Source organism: Aotus nancymaae, unplaced genomic scaffold, assembly GCF_030222135.1.
Source record: "Aotus nancymaae isolate 86718 unplaced genomic scaffold, 86718_ANA_hifiasm-v0.15.2.pri h1tg000028l, whole genome shotgun sequence".
In the NCBI taxonomy this organism is placed as follows: Eukaryota; Metazoa; Chordata; class Mammalia; order Primates; family Aotidae; genus Aotus; species Aotus nancymaae.
This window is the reverse complement of record NW_026988441.1, coordinates 23,954,731-23,980,062: the sequence shown is the minus strand read 5'-3', so window position 1 is coordinate 23,980,062 and position 25,332 is coordinate 23,954,731. Positions and strand designations below refer to the sequence as shown.

Below are 25,332 nucleotides of genomic sequence, written 5' to 3'. Positions count from 1 at the left end.
ACGCTGGGAGGTGGATGGAGGTTGCAGTGAGCTGAAATTGCACCACTGCACTGCAGTCTGGATGACAGAGAGACTCCATCTCAAAAAAAAAAAAAACTAAACTAAAATGCTTTTTTCTCACTATAATGCAGAATATTATTCTGAAGACCTACCTCCTGCACCACTGATGTTAAAAAGAGACTCTCAACTTAGATATTTATCATTTATCTTACATTTTAATGTCCTTACCCTTCCATAGAAAAGATCATAATGAATGCCCTCCTAATTTAAGTCTCATACAACAGGAATGAAGAGCATGAAGTAATTTGACAGTTGAAATTATGACATTATTCATGTTACAAATCCTTTTTCTTAAAGTATATATATATATAAAGTTTTTTACATGAAGTTTTGCTCTCGTTGCTCAGTCTGGTGTGCAATGCCATCATCTCGGCTTACCACAATCTTCACCTCCTGGATTGAAGTGATTCTCCTGCCTCAGCCTCCCGAGTAGCTGGATTACAGGTGTGTGCCACCACGCCCACCTAATTTTGTATTTTTAGTAGAGATGGGTTTCTCCATTTTGATCAGCCTGGTCTCAAACTCCTGACCAAATGGTGATCCGCCTGCCTGAGCCTCCCAAAGTGCTGGGATTACAGGCATGAGCCACCATGCCCAGCTAAAAGTATATTTTGAATGTAATTATAACTTTTCAAAAAAATTTCTGCATCTTTTACAGTTATATAAAGATAATTTATCTGCCAACTTTAGCTCTGGATTATTTTTTATACTCAGCAGTCTGATTTATTGTAATGTCTCACTGTCGGTGCCTTAGATATTTTTACTGTAAATTATCTGATATTTACATAAACCTTGTATTAAAATAGTTTTATATTTACTGTATCTGCAAATATATATATGTGTGTATTTATACACACACATATATATATATATATATATACACAAATTTATTTTTTTAAGACAGAGTTGCACTCTTGTCACCCAGGTGGGAGTGCAATGGCACAATCTTGGCTCACTGCTCCCAGGTTCAAGCGATTCTCCTGCCTCAGCCACCTGAGTAGGTAGCTGGGAATACATTACAGGCACCAGCCAACATGCCTGGGTAATTTTTTTATTTTTTGTAGGGATGAGGTTTCACCATGTCGACTAGGCTATTATCAAACTCTTGACCTGAGGTGATCCACCTCAGCCTCCCAAAGTGCTGGTATTACAGGCATGAGCCACCATGTCTGGCCTGCAAAAACATATTTCAGTATAAACTCTCTTGTGTTTTCTAAGCCACAGGTTTTGAAAAGTATGTTTTCCCAAATTTATTACATTTGCAGAGTTTTTCTCCCATATAGAATGCCTGATGTTGAACAAAGTGTGAGCAACTGCTTCAGGGTTTTTCTCTAGTACAAAATGTGGGTGATAAGATCTGTGATACACATAAATGCACTACAACCTTCTTTATGTTTGTAATATTTGTCTTCAAAATGAATACACTTAACTTTAAAGGCTTACATTTTGTTTTTTTTTTGACAGCAATTGCATTTATAATGCTTTTATTAAGTGCCAACATTCTGATATTAAGATGTGAGCAGATATTAATGGCTATTCCATATTCTTTGTATTTGTACAATTTTTCTCAAGTATAAATGCTTTCCTGTGCAATAAGTTTTGGGCATTAACAGTATTGCCAAATACTTCACACTTAGTTTTCTCCAGTATGAATTATCTTATGTACAACCAAGTGTGAAAACTATTTAATCTTTGCACATTTTTTACATTTCTAGTATTTTTCACCAGTATGACTTTCTTTATATTTAGAAAAGTTTAAGGTGTTGTCAAAATTATTGTCACATCTTTCAGTTTTGTAGATTTTCACTCCAATTTTTTTTCTTTTTTTTGAGACAGAGTTTCACTTGTTACCCAGGCTGGAGTGCAATGGCACGATCTCGGTTCACCGCAACCTCCGCCTCCTGGGTTCAGGGAATTCTCCTGCCTCAGCCTCCTGAGTAGCTGGGATTACAGGCACACACCACTATGCCCAGCTAATTCTTTTGTATTTTTAGTAGAGACGGGGTTTCACCATGTTGACCAGGATGGTCTCTATCTCTTGACCTCGTGATCCACCCTCCTCAGCCTCCCAAAGTGCTGGGATTACAGGCTTGAGCCACCGCACCCAGCTGAATATTTTTATGTTTAGCAAGATTCGCAGATGGGTTAAAAGCTTTGTCACATCTCTCACATTTATAGGGTTTCTCTCCAGTATGAATTATCTCATGTTCAGTAAGTTTTGAGGATCGATTAAAAGCTTTGCCACATTCATCACATTTATAGGGTTTCTCTCCAGTATGAATTTTCTTATGTTAAGTTTTGAGGATTGGATAAAAGATTTGCCACATTCCTCACATTTTTAGGGTTTCTTTACAGTATGAAGTTTCTTATGTTCAGAAAGTTTTGAAGATCGGTGAAAAGCTTTGCCACATTCTTCACATTTGTAGGGTTTCTCACCAGTATGAATTCTTTTGTGTGTAGTAAGGGCTGAGGAGTGTTTAAAAGCTTTGCCACATTCTTTACATTTGTAGGGTTTCTCTCCAGTATGAATTTTCTTATGTCTACTAAGATTTGAGAACTGATTAAAGGCTTTGCCACATTCGTCACATTTGTAGGGTTTCTTTCCAGTATGAAGTTTCTTATGTTCCGTAAGGTTTGCAGATTGCTTAAAAGCTTTTTCACATTCTTCACATTTGTAGGGTTTCTCTCCAGTGTGAATTCTCTTATGTGTAGTAAGAGTTGAGTATTGGGTAAAAGCTTTTCCACATTCTTCACATTTGTAGGGTTTCTCTCCAGTATGAATTCTCTTATGTTTAGTAACAGTTGAGGAACGGGTAAAAGCTTCGCCACATTCATCACATTTGTAGGGTTTATTTCCAGTATGAAGTTTCTTATGTTCAGAAAGTTTTGTGGATCGGTGAAAAGCTTTGCCACATTCTTCACATTTGTAGGGTTTCTCACCAGTATGAATTCTTTTGTGTGTAGTAAGGGCTGAGAAGCGTTTAAAAGCTTTGCCACATTCTTTACATTTGTAGGGTTTCTCCTCAGTATGATTTTTCTTATGTTCAGTAAGATTTGAGGATCGTTTAAAAGCTTTCCCACATTCATCACACTTGTAGGGTTGCTCTCCAGTATGAATGTTTTTATGTTCAGTAAGGTTTGAGGATCGGTTAAAAGCTTTTCCACATTCTTCACATTTGTAGGGTTTCTCTCCAGTATGAATTCTCTTATGTTTAGGAAGAGTTGAGGAATGGGCAAAAGTTTTGCCACATTCTTCACATTTGTAGGGTTTCTTTCCACTATGAATTTTCTTATGTGCAGTAAGATTTGAGAACTGATGAAAGGCTTTGCCACATTCATCACATTTGTAGGGTTTCTCACCAGTATGAATTTTCTTATGTGCAATAAGATTTGAGAACTGATGAAAGGCTTTGCCACATTCTTCACATTTGTAGGGTTTCTCTCCAGTATGTATTCTCTTATGTCTAGTAAGGTTTGAGGATCGGTTAAAAGCTTTGCCACATTCTTCACATTTGTAGTGTTTCTCTCCAGTATGAATTACCTTATGTGTAGTAAGCTGTGAGGACTGCCTAAAGGCTTTGCCACATTCTTCGCATTTGTAAGGTTTCTTTCCAGTATGATGTTTCTTATGTTCAGTAAGTTTTGAGGATCGGTTGAAAGCTTTTTCACATTCTTCACATTTGTAGGGTTTCTCTCCAGTGTGAATTCTCTTATGTGTAGTAAGAGTTGAGGAATGGGTAAAAGCTTTGCCACATTCTTCACATTCATATGATTTTTCTCGAGGATAATTATTTTTATATTCAGTAAGGTTTGAGAATTTGTCACATTCTTGACATTTGTAGAGTTTCTCACAAGTATAAATTCTCTTATGTGTAGTAAGCTTTGCTTTACATTTGCAGAAATTCACTCTAGTATAAATTCTTTTATGTTGAGTTAGGTGTGAATGCATGCAAAATGATTCACCACATTCTTTACATTTGAAATGTTTATTTTCCATATGTTTGATCTTATAATGTCTATCTGAATGTGAAAATCTATGAAAGACTTTCACGTATTTATCACATTGAAACAGCTTCCTCTGGGTAGTTGGTAAACACTGGTTAAGGCCATCATAACCTCCTTTGTGCACCTTACACTCATCTACACTTTTGCAGCCGTTTATTTGAAAATTCTGATTTCCACCTTTTTCATATCTTCTCAGTGTCATGTTTTGAGAAGAATCTTTAATGTTCTCCTCTGGCCAAAACTCTTGGGCAAAATGAGAACACATTACTGAAAGAAATAAAAATAACACATTACAGACTCAGATAAATAGACTTTCCAAATATAACCTATAAAATTACACAAAGTATACAAGCAAGATGGTACCATAGGCCGTGATTAAGTGTGTGCATTGCCCCAGGTAGGTACAATGCAAACAGCTACACAGAAAAAAAGAAATTCCATCACATTTATCCAACACACCATTTTTTACTCCCCAATATAACATAATGTTTTTAGAAGTAAATTGGCAACTTTACTTCTTACAATTATTGAATTTATTTATTTACAATTTTTTTTTCTTTTTTTAGATGGAGTTTACTCTTGTTACCTAGGCTGGAGTGCAACGCTACGATCTCGGCTCACCGCAACCTCTGCCTCCTGGGTTGAGGCAGTTCTCATGCCTCAGCCTCCTGAGTAGCTGGGATTACAGTCATGCGCCACTATACCCAGCTAATTTGTATCTTTAGTAGTGATGGGTTTTCACCATGTTGACCAGGAGGGTCTCGATCTGTTGACTTCATGATCCATCCACCTCGGCCTCCCAAAGTGCTGGGATTACAGGCTTGAGCCACTGCGCCCGGCCTTTACTTACAATTTTTAAAATTTACTTACAACTATTTAAATATAGAGGAATACTTGAGAATTGATAATTTATAAAGAAAAAAGGTTCATTTGGCTCAGTTTGGCAGATTGTACCGTGGGCCAGCATCTGCTTCTGGTGAGGGTCTCAGGAAGCTTCCTATCATAGTGGAATGCACAGATTAACTGGACATATCACATGGTAACATACAAAGGAAATGTGAGGTACAGAAGTCAGGTTTTTGTTTTTTAAATGAACCAGTTCTTACTTGAATTACCAGTGTACTTATTGATTAACAAGAGGATGGTGTCAAGCCATTCATTCATGAGGAATTTGCCCTCAAGAACTAAGCACCTCCCAGCAAATCCTTCATTCGTCCCCAACCAACAATGATTACACTGCAGCATGAGGTTTAGACAACATAGACATCCAAGCCATATCACACACCAGATAGGCTTAACAGACCTGTAGAAATGTTTTTAATCAAAAGTAAGAGAATACACAGTATTTTTATTTGCACCTGGTGTATTCTGTTAGGACACATATCAAGTCTTATTAGATTTCAGAATACTGGCTGGGTGCAATGGCTCAGGCCTATTACCTCAACACTTTGGACGACCCAGGTGAATCACATGGGACCAGAAACTTGACACCAGCCTGGGCAACACAGCGAGACCCTGTCTCTACAAATAATTGAAATATTAGCGAAGTATGGTAGTGCATGTGCGTAGTGCCAGTTACTTGGGAGACTGAGGTAAAAGGATCACTTGAGCCCAGGAGGTTAATGCTGCGGTGAGCCAAAGAATGCCACTGCACTCCAGCCTGAGTGACACAGTAACATCTTCTCTCAAACAACAAAAATAAATAAATTTAGAAAGACCAAACTTATAAATATTTTCTGACCAAAACTGAATGAAACAAAAAATTAAAAGCAAAAATAAAACTGGCAAATCCAAAAAACATGAAAATAAAACTGTCTTCCACATATTCTTGGATCAAGAGTGAAAACACTTATTTTTCAAAGATGTCAATGAAACCAAACGTGGTAAACCAATTCAACATAATCTCTACAAAAATCTCATTAGCGATGGCTCATGTGTATAATCCTAGCACTTTGAGAGGCTGAGTTGGGCAGATCACCTGAGGTCAGGAATTTGAGACCAGCCTACCTAACATGGTGAAACCCTTTCTCTACTAAATATACAAAAATCAGCTGTGTGTGGTGGCACGAGCCTGTAGTCCCAGCTACGTGGGAGGCTGAGGCAGGAGAATCAGTTGAACCCAGGAGGTCAAGGCTGCAGTGAGCCGAGATTGTGCCACTGCACTCCAGCCTAGGCCACCGAAAAAAAAGAAAAGTTATACACACATGGACTCACACTGGAATATTATTTACCTTTAAATAAATCTTGTTACATTTTAAGATAAACTTTGAGAATATTATGTCACATGAAGTCCGTCATAAAATGATGGATACTATATGATTCCACTTATGTGAGGTATCTTAATTAGTCACATTCATCGAAACTAAAGCTACAAGGGTGCTTGTCAAGGGCTGGAGAGAGGATAAAATGGGCAGTTATTACTTCATGGGTATTGAGTTTTAGTTTCACAAGATGAAAAATTCATAGAAGTCATTTGCATAACAATATAAATATGCTAAAGGTGCCTGAAGTGTAGTTTCTTTGACACAGGTTCTCATTCTGTCGCCCAATTTCAGTAAAGTGGCACAATTATGGCTCACTGTAGCCTCAAACTCTCAGGTTAAAGTAATTATTCACCATCAGTCTCCCAAGAAGCTGGGACCACAAGTGCACACCACCATGCCTGGCTATTTTTTAATTTTTTTTTTTTTCTTTTGCAGAAAGAGAATCTCCATACACTTCCCAGGCTAGTCTCATACTTTTGGGCTCAAGTGATTCTCCTGTCTTAGCCTCCCAAAATCCTGGGATCAAAGATGTGAGTCACTACCATGCCTGGCCATGAAATATAAACTTAAATAGATTTTAGATGGTAAAATTTATTTTATGTAGTTTTACAACATTTTGTTTTAAAGATAAAATTGAAAAATACAGAATTATAAATCTTTTTTTGTTGTTGTTGAGAGGGAGTTTTGCTGTTATTACCCAGGCTGGAGTGCAATGGATCGATCTCGGCTCATCGCAACCTCCGCCACCTGGGTTCAGGCAATTCTCCTGCCTCAGCCTCCTGATTAGCTGGGATTACAGGCACACGCCACCATGCCCAGCTAATTTTTTGTATTTTTAGCACAGACAGGGTTTCACCATGTTGACCAGGATGGTCTCAATCTCTTGACCTGATGATCCACCCGCCTCGGCCTCCCAAAGTGCTGGGATTACCGGCGTGAGCCACCGCACCTGGCAGAATTATAAATCTTTACGTAAATTACCTTCGAATCACAAAAGTATCTCTCTCACACAAAAGAAATATATATTTATTATTAAATAGAAGCTGAAAATAAGACTATCTCCATGACTAATCACTTAAACAAAATAAAACCACCATTGAAAATCAGCTAAGAAAGAATACATTCAAGATAATCCATAATCAAAATTGGGGTCATATTTATAGACAAATACATATATATTATCTGACTGGGATAAACATATGGCTTGCTTATCTCTTAATTAAACCCCACATTGACTTAGAGTATACAACAGAATTTTGAAAATTGTCTAAAATGGTTAAAAAAAAAAAACAAAATAAACAGATTTTTTTTTAAATTGTACTTTAGGTTCTGGGCTACATGTGCAGATGATGCAGGATTGCTGCATAGGTACATACATGCCAATGTGGTTTTCTGCTTCCATCTCCCCATCACCCATTCTATATCTGGCATTTCTCCCCATGTTATCCCTACCGAAACTCCCCCTGCTGTCCCTCCCATAGACCCTGCCAACAGACCCCAGTGTATGATGTTCCCCTCCCTGTGTCCATGTGTTCTCATTGTTCAACACCTGCCTATGAGTGAGAACATGTGGTGTTTGATTTTCTGTTCTTGTGTCAGTTTGCTGAGAATGATGGATTCCAGTTTCATCCTTGTCTCTACAAAGGACACAAACTCATCATTTTTTATGGCTGCATAGTGTTCCATGGTGTATATGTGCCACGTTTTCCTTGTCCAGTCTATCATTGATGGGCATTTGGGTTGGTTCCAGGTCTTTGCTATTGTAAACAGTGCCACTATGAACATATGTGTGCATGTGTCTTCATAACAGGATGATTTATAATCCTTTGGATATATACCCAGTAATGGGATTGCTGGGTCAAATGGAATTTCTATTTCTATTTTTTTTTTTTTTTTTAAAGACGGGGTTTCACCATGATGGCCAGGCTGGTCTTGTACTCCTGACCTCAGGTGATCCACCCACCTCAGCCTCCCAAAGTGCTAGAATTACAGGCGTGAGCCACCACGCCTGGCTCGGAATTTCTATTTCTAGGTCCTTGAGGAAGTGCCACACTGTCTTCCACAATGGTTCAATTAGTTTACACTCCCACCAACAGTGTAAAAGTGTTCTTATTTCTCCACATCCTCTTCAGCATCAATAAACAGATTTTAAACTGAAAAAGCACACTAATACAGAATGACAAAACTATTTGATAAGAGATAAATGTTTACTCATGAATTCTTGCAGGAAAACATTTATGTAGCATTAAAAATAATATGTCTAGGTAACTGTAATATTTGACTGTAACTACTCATGGAAGGCAGATATTCTGAATCCTTGGCATATGCTATACGGCAGTATAATTCCAGAGAAAATGCAGTGTTATCATAAGTGAAAGACTCTGAGAAACTTTTTTTTTTTTTTTGAGACAGAGTCTCACTCTGTCACCAGTCGCCATGCTGGAGTGCAGTGGCAAAATCTCGTCTTACTTCAACCTCCGCCTCCCAGGCTCAAGCAATTCTCCTGCCTCAGCCTCCCAAGTAGCTGGGACTACAGGCACAAAACACCACACCCAGCTAATGTTTTTGTATTTTTAGTAGAGACAGGGTTTCACCATGTTGGACAGGATGGTCTCGATCTCTTGACCTCGTGATCCACCCACCTCGGCCTCCCAAAGTGCTGGGATTACAGGCTTCAGCCACCGTGAATGGCCTGAGAAACTTTTAATAAAGAATCATCTAAAAAAACTAGAATGCTGGGTGTGATGGCTTACACCTCTAATCCCAGGACTTTGGGAGACTGAGGCAGATGGATCACCTGAGGTCAAGAGGTGAAGACCAGCCTGGCCAATGTGGTGAAAAACCATCTCTACTAAAAATACAAAAATTAGCCAGATGTGGTGAGCACCTGCAATTCCAGCTACTTGGGAGGCTGAGGCAGGAGAATCACTTGAACCCGGAGGCGGAAGTTTCAGTGAGCCTAGAACAAGACTCTATCTCAAAAAAAAAACAAAAACAAAAACTAGAGACAATTTTATGTTTTAAAGACATGCTAATCTTACACAAAATGAAACTGCTGTAATCCAACTTTAGAAGCAAAAATTAGCCTTACATTGCTAAATTTATATATAATGCTAAATATATATCAATGTTAAATACATAAATATATATATTGCAGAATATGGTTAGAGTGTCTGATATATAAAACAAATATTTGGGAATAAATTATATGATTTAGCTATATATTATTAGGCTGGAGAAAGTGGGTGCAAATCATAGAATTATTTTTTTATACAGTGTGTTAAAATTTGTAAGTTAACTGTTTTAGTAAATATGGAGTACCTACTAATTATCTAATTTACTTCGGGCATTATATGTAAATTCTAACATATTGTTCTAAATTTCTGCATCTAAAATTCCAGACAAATTTGAAATAGAAAATGGAGAATAAAAATATATAGGGAGACAGTGGAAGACAGTGTGGTGATTCCTCAAGGACCTAGAAATAGAAATTCCATTTGACCCAGCAATCCCATTACTGGGTATATATCCAAAGGATTATAAATCTTTCTACTATAAGGACACATGCACACGAATGTTCACTGCAGCACAGTTTACAATAGCAAAGACCTGGAACCAACCCAAATATCCATCAATGATAGACTGGACAGGGAAAACGTGGCACATATACGCCATGGAATATTATGCAGCCATCAAAAATGATGAGTTCGTCTCCTTTGTAGGGACATGGATGAATCTGGAAACCATCATTCTTAGCAAACTGACACAAGAACAGAAAACCAAACAGCTCATGTTCTCACTCATAGGCGGGTGTTGAACAATGAGAACACATGGACACAGGGAGGGGAGCATCACACACTGGGGTCTGTTGGGGGGAGCCAGGGGAGGGACAGCATGGGGTGGGGAGTTGGGGAGAGATAGCAGATATAGGTGAAAGGGAGGAAGGCAGCAAATCACTCTGACATGTGTGTACCTATGCAACAATCTTGCATGTTCTTCACATGTACCCCAAAACCTAAAATGCAATTTAAAAAAAAAAGAAATCAGTAAGATGGGAGAATAAAAGGTGCCCTATTTTGTTATCTCCTGCACAGCAAGACAATTTGTCAGCCATCCCTGACAAAAATGCGTTTATGAGATAGCCAGGTATCATGGCTCACAACTATAATGAAAGATACATGCTACATTAAGGTTAGAGAATTGCTTCAGGTTAGGATTTCAAAACCAGCCTGAATTATGTAGCAAGACTCCATCTCAAAATAAGTGTCTTTGATAGCTTTGAGATCCAGAGAAAGACTTGTGGAACGCTCACACAGCCCAAGATTGAAAAGTCTTTTCAGAAGGCGTGACCTCATTCAGGTGCAAACTACAGGATCCTGTTCCTAACTACAGACTAGGACACAGCCCACCCAACTTGGTCCCACTGAGAAACCTGAACTTAGTATGTAACCATCCCAAACTCCTACCAGCCAAAGTCTGGGAAAGATCCTGCTTTTTCAGAGGCCAGTGGGAAGATACCCATTTATAGCCACGTAGGCAGGCCTGCAGACCTTGGCCTTTATTGTGGTCTCCGAAGCAGTTCAATGACTCAGTTCCAGCTCCCTCAGTCACACTTTATGGTTAGTTCTGCCTACCTAGAAACCCACCCAGTGACCTGAAAAGATCCTTTCTGGTACTCGCTGAAAGCCATAATCATCCACATTTTGATAAAAGGCCCATGATATGCAGACTTGACTGCAGAAACCTGGTCTAGTGTCTGCCCTACAGAATGAAGTCCCCCCACAAAAATCAGTCTGTCTGAAAAATAAAATGGGAACTTAAACTACCCAAGTTTCTTATGACAAGCCAACTAAAGGTAGACCCTAGACCAAGCAGCCTTATGACAAAGCTACAAGCCCTCTCTACTAAAAATCCAAAGAGCAGCCCATCACCCTTAGGGTCAAACAAAAGAAGATCTTTACCTTCTGAAACCAGTTTATAAAAACTTGAGCTGGGTGTGGTGGCTCACACCTATAATCCTAACACTTTGGGAGGCCCAGGCAGGTGGATCACGAGGTCAGGAGATCAAGACCATCCTAGCTAACACAGTGAAACCCCGTCTCTACTAAAAATACAAAAAATAAGCCAGATGTGGTGGCATGTGCCTGTAATCCCAGCTACACAGGAGGCTGAGGCAGGAGAATCACTTGAACCCGGGAGGCGTAGGTTGCAGTGACCCGAGATCATGCCACCGCACTCCAGCCTGGGTGACAGAGCGAGACTTCACCTCAAAAAAAAAACAAAATTAACAACAACAAACTTAAGGTGTTTTCTCCTTCTGTACATAGTTGCCAATACAAAACTATATTGTGCCCATTGTCAATGATGCTAGTTTAATGTAACACTGAAAGTATGTAGCAGATTAGTTAAAAAATGAAAAAGAGCCACTGAAATTAAAGACAAGTAAGTTAAAAGTTGCTGGTTGTAGCTCATAATCATATATATAAACATAAACAGTACAATTAAAACTTGTTTAAACTACTAAATATACTCAGTAAATTAGAAAAATATAAAATTAACATACAAGTTAAGATTCCATAAACTTAAAATCTCTGATAAAGTAAAGGAAAAAAATCTTATTTACAATAGCATTAAAATAATAAATTTCTGAGAACAAATTTAACCAAGTTGGTACAAAATTTTTACGAGAAATATATAAATGAAAGGAAGTCGAAAAGACATAAATAAATTTGAAGATATTTTATGTCTATAAATTGAAAGAATAAATATTATTAAAGTGCCATGTTATCCTAAGTAACCTATAGATTCAATAAACTCCTTATCAAAATTCCAGTGGCATTTGTTTTTCACAGTAATAAAAAACATAATTTTAAAATTTACATGAAACTATGATATACTTTAATTAGTCAAAGCAAGCATGAGGAAAAAAAACAGAAAAATGGCATACTTTAAAATTTCAAGACTACATTTTAAGATTATAGAAATACAAACAAGGTAAAATGTGCAGAAAAAAAATAAAGGTTGGGAACAGTGGCTCACACCTGTAATCCCAGCACTTTGGGAAGCGGAGGCAGACAAATCACTTGAGGGCAGGAGTTCAAGAGCAGCCTGGCCAACATGGTGAAACCCCATCTCTACTGAAAATACAAAATTAGCCAGGTGTATTGGCACACACATGTAATCCCAGCTACTCCGGAGGCTGAGGCAGCAGAAATGCGTGAACCCAGGAGGGAGAGGTTGCAGTGAGCCGAGATTGTGCCACTGCGTGCCAGCCTGAGCAATACAGTGATACTCTGTCTCAAAAATAAAAAAAAGGAAAAGAAACCACTTCTCATACATTTCAGATATGATGCAGAAAAATAGGCCAGGCACAGTGGCTCATGCCTATAATCCTAGCACTTTGGGAGGCCGAGGCGGGTGGATCACGAGGTCAAGAGATAGAGACCATCTTGGTCAACAAAGTGAAACCCCGTCTCTACTAAAAAATAGAAAAATTAGCTGGGCATGGTGGCGCACACCTGTAGTCCCAGCTACTTGGGAGGTTTAGGCAGGAAAATTGCTTGAACCCAGGAGGCAGAGGTTTTGGTGAGCCGAAATTGCACCATTGCACTCCAGCCTGGGTAACAAGAGGGAAACTCTGTCTCAAAAAAAAAAAAAAAGGCCGGGCCTGGTGACTTATGCCTATATTCCCAGCACTTTGGGAGGCGGCGGTGGGTGGATCACCAGGTCAAGAGATCGAGATCACCCTGGTCAACATGGTGAAACCCTGTCTCTACTAAAAATACAAAAATTAGCTGGGCACGGTGGTGCATCCCTGTAGTCCCAGCTACTCAGGAGGCTGAGGCAGGAGAATTGCTTAAACCCAGGAGCCGGAGGTTGCGGTGAGCTGAGATCACGCCATTGCACTCCAGCCTGGGTAACAAGAGAGAAACTCCATCTCAAAATAATAATAATAATAATAATAATAATAATAATGATTTTAAAAAATTATTTAACATCAAATTGCTCAAAATTATGCAGATATTACTATGTCTCCAAAAAAATTAAATAAGCACTCAGATTGCATAGTCTCTTATATGCCATGAAGAGGACATTGATTCTCACTGAAAACTTGAATGAAGATCACCAAAAAGTAAATAGAAACCTTAGAGAATTTAAAAGCATACGACAGAAAATGCTCAAATGTGAGAACAAATAAAGACTCAGGTTTTCCAAAAACCATTTCTTTCAAAACACAGATTCCAAAATTGCTATTTTAAGAACTAGCTTTCGCTTTGACCTTTGGACCCCTCATCTGTGTCATCTGCTATATTCACTTTTACTCCCACTTACCTGGGGGTTCATCTGCCATCTCATCTCTCTTCAGAATCAAAGGCTCCTTTTCTTGCTCCAGACAGGTGATCAGGTCTGGTTCAGAGACAGCAATACCTGTTTGATTAAAAAATAACTAACACGAATCTTGCTCATATTCTCCAATTATCAACCTAATAATGTGCTCAGTAAAGACGATGTAATAGAAGAGTCTAATGTATAACAGAGATTTTTAAATATTTAGAAAAATATTCTATATTTGTAAGTTCTTAATTTCATTACCCAGTAATACGGAGTCAAAACTTGGCGTTGGCAATTACATTTTAAGGTGTGGGCAACAATATGTCACTAAATTTCTCAAATTACCACAAATCTAGAGTGAATGACACAGATCAGGTCAGGAATGTGGTAAGTTCAGGTCAAGATGAAACATAGTAAAGAAATTTTTTTCTATTTATACGAATCCTTAAGAGTTTCTCAAAAATGGGGATCTGAAACTCATTTATGCAAAGCATACATTACCAAAATACAGTTTACAAATAACAGAAATAAAACCTTTAGGGTATATTAGAAACTGTGTGTTGAAATTATCCTTACCCAGGAAGACAAGGTTTCTGTAGTTTTCTAAAATCACATTTTTATATAAATTCCGCTGTGCAGTGTCCAGGCATTGCCACTCTTCCGGAGAAAATTCTATGGCCACATCCCTAAATGTCAACAGTCCCTGAAAAACACACACTCACAGCATATATACCAGGTAGCCAACAGAATTTATAATTTGAATCAAGGTAAAATAAGAGAGTAAGGAGAACAGATTCTGACTTATAGGAGTGACAGAAATTATCCAATAAAATAAATTTGTACACAGACATACTTCCTAATGTGTTCTCTAACCCTGAGAAAACAGAGTGGCATAAGAGGCACAACACCAGTGTATATATAATAATTTTCTAGATAATAATATATATAATAGACCAAGTGAGGTGGCTCATGCCTGTAATCCCAGCACTTTGGGAGGCCGAGGTGGGTGGATCACATGAGGTCAGGAGACCAGCCTGATCACCATGGAGAAACACCATCTCTACTAAAAATACAAAATTAGCCAGGTGTGGTGGCACATGCCTCCAATCCCAGCTACTCAGGAGGCTGAGACAGGAGAATTGCTTGAACCAAAAAGGCGGAGGTTGTTGTGAGCCGAGATTGGTCCATTGCACTTTCGCCTGGGCAGCAAGAGTAAGACGCCATCTCAAAAAAAATAAATAAATAACATATATAATTAAGGGCATAAACACAAAGGTTTACCTTTTTTAGTGCTTCAGAAGTTTCTGTATAATAAAGACTATCTTGCTTAAATAAACATTTTGTTAATAGTGTTCTGCATAGAGCTAATGGAGAACACAGATGGAACCTCAACATTAGATGTTCTCCATATTTACTAAAACCTCCAGCTTTTCCCAATGGAAACCTTGAGTATCCACATCTTCCCATGTCCAACAGCCACCTGGACAATTTTTAATATTGCAGATTATAAAATAATGGTGAGAATTCTGCATGGCATATAAGAAGCCTAGATGTAGAGAAGACTGATAGAAAAGAAATTTTTTTTTTTTTGAGACAGAGTTTCGCTCTTGTTACCCAGACTGAAGTGCAGTGGCGTGATCTCAACTCACCGCAACCTCCGACTCCTAGGTTCAAGCAATTCTCCTGCCTCAGCCTTCTGAGTAACTGGGACTACAGGCCCACGCTCCATGCCCAGCAAATTTTTGTATTTTTAGTAGAGACGAGGTTTCACCCTGTTGACCAGGATGGTCTTGATCTCTTGACCTCGTGATCCACTCGCTTCAGCCTCCCAAAATGCTGGGATTATAGGCATGAGCCACCATGCCCGGCCAAAATGAAATATTTTTCAGAGACTCCTGACCATCATTGGAATTTTTAGAAGTCAAAGTTTGCAAGTAGTAAATGCATGGCATTCCAGGAGGAAGAAAACACACAGCTCTTGATCTCAGACATGTTTAACAGAAAATGTCGTTTTTTCCTCTTTCTCTGAAAATTCTTTTCAGATGCAATTCTCTCAACAAATTACATGTGCATCTGGAGAATATGCCTTTATTTATTTATTATTATTATTATTATTTTTTTAAGATGGAGTTTCACCATCATGGGCAGGCTGGTCTTGAATTCCTGCCCTCAGGTGATCCACCCACCTCCGCCTCCCAAAGTGCTAGGATTACAGGCATTGAGCCACCGAGCCGGGCTGGAGAATATGCCTTTAAAGGTGTCAGCACCATGTGTTTACCTGCTACCACCACACCCACAGGCAGAAGGACCAAGACTCGCAGAAAAAAAGTCCACCCATTTCTATTCTTTGCACCAGAAGAGATTCAGGAACACTGAGCTGCTCCACGGAGATAAAAGTAAAGGATTCTTTTTCTTTTTTCTTTTTTTTTTGAGATGGAGTCTTCGTCTATCGCCAGGCTGGAGTACCAGGGCCAATCTCGGCTCCCTGCAACCTCCGCCTCCTGGGTTCAAGGGAATCTTCCACCTCAGTCACCCGAGTAGTTGGGACCACAGGCATGTGCCACCACGCCCGGCTAATTTTTGTACTTTTAGTAGAGAAGGGGTTTCACCATGTTGGCCAGGATGGTCTCGATCTCTTGACCTCATGATCTGCCCACCTCAGCCTCCCAAAGTGCTGGGATTACAGGCATGAGCCATTGCGCCAGGCCCAAAAGTTTTTTTTCTGTCCTCAGGAACCTTCTTCTACATGGACACCAGCAATTTCTTCTACAGTAATGAAAATATGGGTCACACTTTCCTCTCATTACCAAACCAAACAGAACTAGCCCTCTGCCCACTCTTTAGTGCAGAGGTGAAACTTAATTCTCATCAATGTATCTTGAACCCCACATACTTAATTCTGGCCTCACCTTAGAGTCGCATGAGGCACTTAATTAAATCGACATGGACTGGGTGCAGTGGCTCACGACTGTAATCCCAGCACTTTGGGAGGCCAAGGCGGGTAAATCACTAGGTCAGGAGTTCGAGACCATCCTGGTCAACATGGTGAAACCCTGTCTCTACTTAAAAAATAGAAAAAGACTAATTACCGGGATGTGGTGGTACATGCCTGTAATCTCTGCTACTTGGGAGGCTGAGGATGAGAATTGCTTGAACCTAGGACGTAGAGGCTGCAGTGAGCCAAGATCACACCACTGCACTCCAGCCTGGCGACAGAGCAAGACTCTGTCTCAAAAAACAAAAAGAAAAACAAAAAACCCTTGGCCAACTTGGGCACAGTGGCTCAACCCTGTAATCCCAGCACTTTGGAAGGGCAAAGTGGGCAGATCACTTGAGGTCAGGAGTTTGAGAGAAACCTGGCCAACATGGTAAAACCCCAACTCTACTAAAAATACATAAATTAGCTGGGCATAATGATATGGGTCTGTAATCTCAGCTACTTGGGAAGCCGAGGCACAAGAATCACTTAAAACTGGCAGGCGAATGTTGCAGTGAGCTGAGATCACACCACTGCACTCCAGCCTGGGCAACAGAGCAAGACTGTCTCAAAAAACAAAAAACAAAAAATAAAACGATGCCTCCTCCACCCAGGACAATAAACAGACATGTGGATAGGATATAAGTAGATATTTCTGCAAATTGGTCATGTAATCTTTTTTTTTTTTTTTTTTTTTTTTGAGGCGGAGTTTCGCTCTTGATACCCAGGCTGGAGTGCAATGGCGCGATCTCGGCTCACCGCAACCTCCGCCTCCTGGGTTCAGGCAATTCTCCTGCCTCAGCCTCCTGAGTAGCTGGGATTACAGGCACGCGCCACCGTGCCCAGCTAATTTTTTGTATTAGTAGAGACGGGGTTTCACCATGTTGACCAGGATGGTCTCGATCTCTTGACCTCGTGATCCACCCGCCTCGGCCTCCCAAAGTGCTGGGATTACAGGCTTGAGCCACCGCGCCCGGCCGGTCATGTAATCTTAATTGGAAACCTGGGCTGGGCTGGGAGTCATGACTCATGCCTGTAATCCTAACACTTTGGGAGGGTGAGGCAGGTAGATCACTTGAGGTCAGGAGTTCAAGACCAACCTGGCCCACATGGTGAAACCCCATCTGTACTAAAAATACAAAAATTAGTCTAGCATGGTGGGACATGCCTATAATCCCAGCTACTTGGGAGGCTGAGGCATGAGAATCGCTTGAACCCAGGAGGCAGAGGTGGCAGTGAGCCAAAATTGCACCACTACACCACTCCAGCCTGGACACAGAGAAAGATTTCACCCAAAAAAAAAAAAAAAAAAAAATTAAAAAAGAAACCTGGGTTGATAACCACTTAGCTAAGTATTGCCTCTAAAGCTTTAATGAGCTTAAAACGTACTTGGAAATTGTGGCCCCACTTTCTGTGATGTAATTCTTCAAACTGAGGAAGGGTTCATGAATGGTTTGTTTGTTTGTTGTTCTGAGATGGAGTCTCACTCTGTCAGTGCAGGCTGGTGTCCAGTGGCATGATCTCAGCTCACTGCAACCTCCACCTCCTGGGTTCAAGCGATTCTCTTGTCTCCCCCTTCTAAGTAGCTGGGATTATACAGGCATCTTCCACCACACCTGGCTAATTGTGTGTGTGTGTGTGTGTGTGTGTGTGTGTGTGTGTGTGTGTGTTTAGTAGACACAGGGTTTCACCATGTTGGCCGGGCTGGTCTCAAACTCCAGACCTCTAGTGACCAGCCACCTCAGCCTCCCAAAGTGCCGGGATTACAGGCATGAGTCGCTATGCCCAACCATGAATGGGTATTTTAAACAAGTTCCCTATCAATGCTGATGTTGCTCTTCTTGGGCTCATGATTAGCTTAGAGAAAGCAGGCATAGCATGGAATCCCTTACACTCAGCACTCTTGTCACAATACAAATACTTCTAGGTCAAATGAAGACTACCATTTTTCTTATTTTTGCTGGCTCTTTAAAGCTTACAAGATAAACAGAAGGCAGCAACATCTAAATAAGTCTGCATTTGAAAACCAACGTGCACATATGTACTAATGAGGCAGGGGAATAGGGTCTGGAGGAAGGGAATCTAAGACCATTTCACACCAAATTCCTATACCTAAATGGAAAGGAAAACTAACTTTCCTCACCTAAGTAACAAAAAAGACCAGAGGCTATTCCCTTTGCAAATTCCCACCTTTTCTGTTAGGCATATAGGAAATTGGCTGTCCAAAACCAATCAGACTGACTGTGGGCTGAATCTCCATTTGCATAAAAGTGCAACTTTGTAACTTCACCTTAGCTTCTGATTGGTTGCTTTCACAACCAATAGGATATTTGCATAAGAGTGTGACCTGTGTAAGTTCACTTCGGCCTCTGATTGGTTGCGTTCTGGAACCAATCAGAGCATAGCATCAAGTGGCCAATGGGAATCCTCAAGGGGGTATTTGAACCCATGAAGATTCTGTGTCTGGCCCTCAAACCACTGTTCGGACACACTTTCACATGGTGGAGTGTAATTTCATTTTCAGTAAATCCCTGTTTTGTTCTTCTGTTGCTTCATTCCTTCTTTGCTCTGCTGTTTGTTTTGTCCAGTTCTCTGTTCAAAAGCCCAAGAACTGGGACAACTTGGAGTCAAGATCCTCTACTGGTAACGTATTTTGGTGAGCCAGGCAGGAGAGAAGGTAGGTCCAAGGTTTGGGATTGATTTTTTTCCTTTCCTCTTTTACAGACAGGGAAGTCTTTCTCTCTCTCTCATTTCCTTTCTAACTTAGGATGGACAGTGTGTAAGCACAAAGACAACTGCAAGTTTCTGGCCAGGGTTACTTTTTATTTCTTTTTTATTTTGCTTCAGGGTTACTTTTTGATGAAACTAAAACGTTTCCATGGGGAAGTGTCTGATCGCAACCTCTCAGTTTGGATGAGGGACCTGAGTCCTTTTGTTTTTGTTTTTCTGAGTCCTACAGCTTTTCTGAGTCCTTTTCCTTTTCTCCTTTTTCAGCCTTTCAGTAGCCATTTTCTAGTACTGAGCGGCACTGGCCAGAGCCACTCTCTGGTGTTCTCTGAAGGCCAAAGAGCAAACAGGGATGGCTGTCCTGTCCAGAAGGGAGAAAGACTGTCTAAGCTTTTCCAGTTATAGTCCCTGATCCCTACATGTTACACAGTTGGCAGTGGCAGCTCGACCAGGGTGAACCCATATATTTCAGGAGACTTAAACCTTCTTATGCTAAAGTCTTCCCTTACCCTACTCAACTGGCTATGGGCAAAAAACCTACCTAGCTATGCAAAAAGATTATGTAAGTCAGAGGGTCCAGGCGTGTTGCAGGTGGCCTTCGAGGTGCATGTTGGAGGGGGAAGCGACTTATGAAAGGAAATGTATTATTGCCTAAGAGAGTTAAAGGGTTGCTTTAAGTGGGATAAAATGTATAATATTTTTTCTGCAATACTGCCTGGTCTTATTATGAGCTGCCCAGTTTAGAACAATGAGCAGTCAATGGTAGCATTAATTATGACACTATCCTGCAATTAGGCCCATTTTGCAAGAGGCAGGGCAAATGGTCAGAAATCTCATATGTACAGCCCTTCATGACCCTATACCAAAACCTAATAATCTGTGAAACTCCCAGAACCCACATGCCAAAGGCAAGTTCTAAGGCAGAAGTAGATACTATAGATGACCTTGTTTCACAGGCCTACATGGTTTTCAGGGTGAGCAGCCAATCTGCCCAAGACATTAGACATACGCTCCACAAGCTACAGATCGAGCCACAGACTAATCAAAATCAGCTTCTTGATACCACCTTTATGGGTGTATAACCCTTGTAACCTGAAGGAAGGAAAAAGAAACAGAGTGAAGAAAAACGGCAAGCCAAATTTTTTTTTTTTTTGAGATGGAGTTTCGCCATTGTTATCTAGGCTGGAGTTCAATGGCGTGATCTCAGCCCACTGCAACCTCCGCCTCCTGGGTTCAAGCAATTCTCCTACCTCAGCCTCCTGAGTAGCTGGGATTACAGACATGCACCACCATGCCCAGCTAATTTTTGTATTTTTTAGTAGAGACGGGGTTTCACCTTGTTGACCAAGATGGTCTCGATCTCCTGACCTTGTGATCCACCCACCTTGGCCTCCCAAAGTGCTGGGATTACAGGCCTGAGCCACCGTACCTGGCCAGCAAGCCAAATTTATGGCAGCCATCATTGGTGATCTCCTGAATGCCCAAAGAGCATCTAAGAGAAATATGAAGGGCCTTAAAGATAAAGCCAGCATAGGCTCTTGGTTCAAATGCAAGAAAAGTGGGTATTGGGCAAAGGGATGTACTAAACCCCTGCCAGGCCCCTGCCATCAATGCAAAGGTACCAGTCATTACTCTGGGAGAATTGACTGCCCCCGTGCTACCAAGGGGCTAGGTTAGAGAAAACTCTAGCACTGCAAAAGGAGGAATTAGATGAAGATTGAAGGGGCCCAGGGACTTTCTCACTGCCCCTGTCCAGGAACACTGCAATTACAACTGAGAAGCCCTCGGGTAACTCTGGATGTCATGGACACCCAAATTCAGTTTTTGTTTGTTTCATACAAGGGCAAATTACTCTGATCTTACTGCTTATGCACAAAAACTTTCCACCTGGTCCTTAAGTGTTATGGGAGTGAAAGACACAAACAAAATTTTAAACTCCTTTTTTTTTTTTTGAGACAATCTCAACTCTCTTGCCAGGTGCCAGGCTGGAGTGCAGTGGCACAATCTTGGCTCACTGCAACCTCCGCCTCTCGGGTTCAAGCAATTCTCCTGCCTCAGCGCCTTGAGTAGCTGGGACTACAGGTGCATGCCACCACACCCAGCTAATTTTTGTATTTTTAATAGAGACGGGGTTTCACCATGTTGGCCAGGACGGTCTAGATCTCTTGACCTCGTGATCTGCCCACCTCGGCCTCCCAAAGTGCTGGGATTACAGGTGTGAGCCACCATGCCCAGCCTAAAGTCCTCTTTTGGTATGTCAATTTGAGAAAAAAAAATTCCAACAGTAATTTCTAGTAGTACCAAGCTGCCCAATCTCCTTGTTTGGAAAAGATATCATGATTCAAATAGGGGCACTACTACAATTTAAGCATCACCCAGTGAAATTGCTAACAGTCAGAAATACAATGTCTCACGCATATTAATAAACACCTCAACCTGATGGCATGGTATACTGGAAAACCACGGAAGGCAAAAAGAACAGTGCCAGTCAAAATACAGCTTACAGACCTCCACTATTTTCCTAATTTAAAACAATATCCATAGTAAGCAGGGAGCAAGAAAAGGTCTGGCATCCATACTTGAGGTATTACTTACCCATGGGCTCTTAAAACCCTCCCTGTAATGCTCCCTAAAATACCCCCATCTTACCTGTTTTAAAGGCTTTGGGGACATACCGGTCAGTACGAGACCTCGGAATAAGTAATGAGGCTGTTATTTCCATTCATCCCTTGGTGGCAGATTCATATACCTTTGTGAATCAGGTGCTGGGGGTGCAAAATTGTTCTCAGTCCTAGACCTATAGAATGCTTTCTTCTCTATTCCTCTGACCCCAGAGTCCCAATACCTTTTTGTTTTAAATGGGAAAATCTTAACACCAGGAAAAAACAACCACACAGTTGGACAGTGCTGCCGCTCAGGGCTTTTGAGACAGCCCCTATTTTCTGCCCAAGTCTTACAGAGGGATCTGAGGGGTCTGCAACTCGAGAACGGGAGTATATTTCACTATGTGGATGACCTTCTGTGTAGCCCAATTCAGGAGTTTTCTGACCAAAATACTATAAGAACTTTGCATTTTCTGGCAGATGGGATACAGAGTATCCAAAAAGAAGACACAGATTATTCTCCAATGGGTACAATATTTAGGGTATTTGTTAACACCCAGAGCCTGGCAAATGTCTCCAGAACAAGTGCAAGCCATAGGTAATTTGGGGGTCCCCAACACCAAGCAGCAGCTTTGTTCTTTTTTGGGAATGGCCAAGTTTTGCAAAATAGAGATACAAATTTTGCGACTCATACCAAAGCCTCACTAGGAAGCAGCAAGTGGGTCTGCAAATGAGCTAACGGAATAAACCCCCAAAATTAGAGAAGCTTTTGTCAAGTTAAAACAGGCTCTCACCCAGGTTCACACTCCTGGCATCCCAGACCTAACTAAACCCTTCTCCCCGTATGTAGCAGAGAAGAGGGGTATAGGTGTGGAAGTGCTAGCCAAGAAATTAGAATCAGAACCCGGACCAACTGCCTATTTCTCAAAGAAGTTGGGCAGAGTGACCTTGGGATGGCCAAGTGGCATTCAGGCAATAGCAGCCAGTTAGGTTAGTGGAGGAAGCCACTAACATCACCCTAGGACAACCACTGGCAGTTCTAACCCCTATCAGGTAAAGTCAGTCTTACAGACAAGGGGACACAGCTGGATGACAGGGGAAAGGTTAACCAAATACCAGGCCATGCTCCTAGGCGATCCAGACGTAACCCTTAAAACCTGAAACACACTGAATTCAGTTTCATTTCTGCCCACAGGCCCAACAGCAGATCCTTCCTGCAAGCAGGTCATTGCACACACATATGTTAGCTGGCCTGATTTAAAAGACCAGCCTCTCCCAGATTCTGAGAGGATGACTGGTGTACAGATAGCAGTAGTTTTGTGTCAAATGGGACACGCCAAGCTGAATATGCATAACAAATTATAACACAATGACTGAAGCCCAGCCATTGCCCCCGCACATCGGCACAAAAGGCTGAAATTAGTGCTCTTACTCGAGCACTAATATTGGGACAAGGAAAATACCTAAACATCTATACAGATTCTAAATACGCATTCCTTATGGTTCGTGCTCATGCTGCCATCTGGAAAGAAAGGGAACTGCTAACTAGGAAACACTCCCCTATAAAGGGCAATGATATTTCTACCAAAAAGGAAAAAGCTGAGGCAACGTAAATATAAGTAGACAGTATTTTGTGGGGACCGAGCTTGAGGATTATAATATGAAAGTAAAGATTCAAGTTGCCTGATATCTATACTTTGTTCACCACACGTTACAAGTGGATTTGGAAAGGCAAAAAGAGGACAGAGACTGGCCCTTCTTTGGACTGGTACAAAGTTGTTTGTCAGCAATTCTTATTTACACAAATGACATTAATTATTGATGGGAGGTACATCATGAAGCTTTAGAGCGTCCAGTGTGTTATTATTAGTTTCATTCACAGCTACTGGTGGCAATAGCAAATAGTTTCAAGAGATGAATACACAGTTGAAAGGGGGAGAAGGAATAATTGTGCTCTCATTTTAAAGTCTCTTCAAGTTTAACAAATAAAATGGCCTGCATGTCTCAGATGAATTTTTTAATTTTCCAAATTTCAAGACCTAGATTCAGAATTTGGAGCTCCAGATTTAGATTCTGGATAAACAGAGTATCAGCAGGTGTTACCTGCACATTTGTGGATATTTCCGCAATAGGAGGAACTGGAAATTCTCAGTGCATACATGTTACTCTAATTGGGCTTGTAAGCCCCATGGTCTCTAATCAGTTTCAGGTCTGAAGATAGGTAACTGAAAGAGGTAAAATGGTTGACTGCAGCCCTGTGAAATTTGTAGGAATCTGTTCTAGCCCCTCTAGAAGTGATTGTAGAGGATTATAAATACCAAATAGGCAGAGACACTATTCTGCCTGTGACAGCAGCACTTTGCAGTGAATTTGGGAGTTGACTGGAAGCCTGAGAGGGTAAGGCCACTCCAGAGTAGATCCTGGTTGGCACCTTAGATGTTTATTTCATATCTAGTAATTCTAGACAGTGTTTGGAAAATATCATTAAAAGAAAAATTTGGGAGTGGGGGGCAAGGGGAGGGAGAGCATTAGGGCAAATATTTAATGCATGTGGGGATTAAAATTAGATGACAGGTTGACAGGTGGAGCCAACCACCATGGCACATGCATATCTGTGTCACGAACCTGCACATTCTGCACATGTATCCCAGAACTTAAAATAAAGAAAAAATAACAATACAAATTTTTGACTGAGCATGGTGGCTCACGCCTTTAATCCCAGCACTTTGCAAGGCCGAGCTGGGTGGATCATGAGGTCAAGGAGTTCAAGACCAGCCTGACCAACACAGTGGAACCCTGCCTCTACTAAAAAGACAAAAATTAGGCTGGGCGTGAGTGGCTCACGCCTGTAATCCAAGCACTTTGGAGGCCAAGGCGGGTGGATCACCTGAGGTCAGGAATTCAAGACCAGACTGACCAACATGGTGAAACCCCATCTTTAAAAAAAAAAAAAAAAGAAAGAGAAAGAGGAAAAAAATACAAAAATTAGCTGGGCTTGATGGTGTGTGCCTATAATCACAGCTACTTGAGAGGCTGAGGCAGGAGAATCACTTGAACCAAGAAACTGGAGGCTGCAGTAAGCCAAGATCATGCTACTGTACTCCAGCCTGGGCGACACAGCAGGACTCGGTCTCAAAAAAAAAAACTTTTTCTTCAGCCAGAGGAACTCCACAATGATAGAACAGAAGGAAAACTGTTTTATTGTACAAATAATTTAGAATGTGACATGCATCACAGCCAGTCTGCCTAAGAGATTAGAAAGATGGTTAACATAATTAGTCTACACATACAAGAATTTACAGCACCATATCATACAATACATTATCTTCAACTCACCTGGTAATTGGAAAAACCATCCATGTAT

The 25,332-nt window shown here is 40.8% G+C and overlaps 2 protein-coding genes across 3 annotated transcripts in view; one reads left to right on the top strand and one right to left on the bottom strand.

The window, feature by feature from the left end:
• LOC135276758 (zinc finger protein 675-like) overlaps positions 1-25,332 on the top strand; it is a 166,818-nt gene that overhangs the window by 95,081 nt on the left and 46,405 nt on the right. The gene's annotated exons all lie outside the window — the stretch shown is intronic.
• LOC105726271 (zinc finger protein 675-like) overlaps positions 1,802-25,332 on the bottom strand; it is a 29,452-nt gene continuing 5,921 nt past the window's right edge. The window contains exons 2-4 of one of the 2 annotated variants that reach the window (XM_064381540.1): positions 14,238-14,364; positions 13,662-13,757; positions 1,802-4,332 (exon numbers count right to left, since the gene is read on the bottom strand). In XM_064381540.1, coding sequence (XP_064237610.1) covers positions 2,399-4,332; positions 13,662-13,757; positions 14,238-14,364 — 2,157 coding nt within the window. In that variant the 3' untranslated portion in view covers positions 1,802-2,398. Of the gene's footprint in view, positions 4,333-10,204; positions 13,242-13,661; positions 13,758-14,237; positions 14,365-25,332 lie in introns of those variants that run through there. The other variant, XM_064381541.1, reaches the window with a different exon arrangement.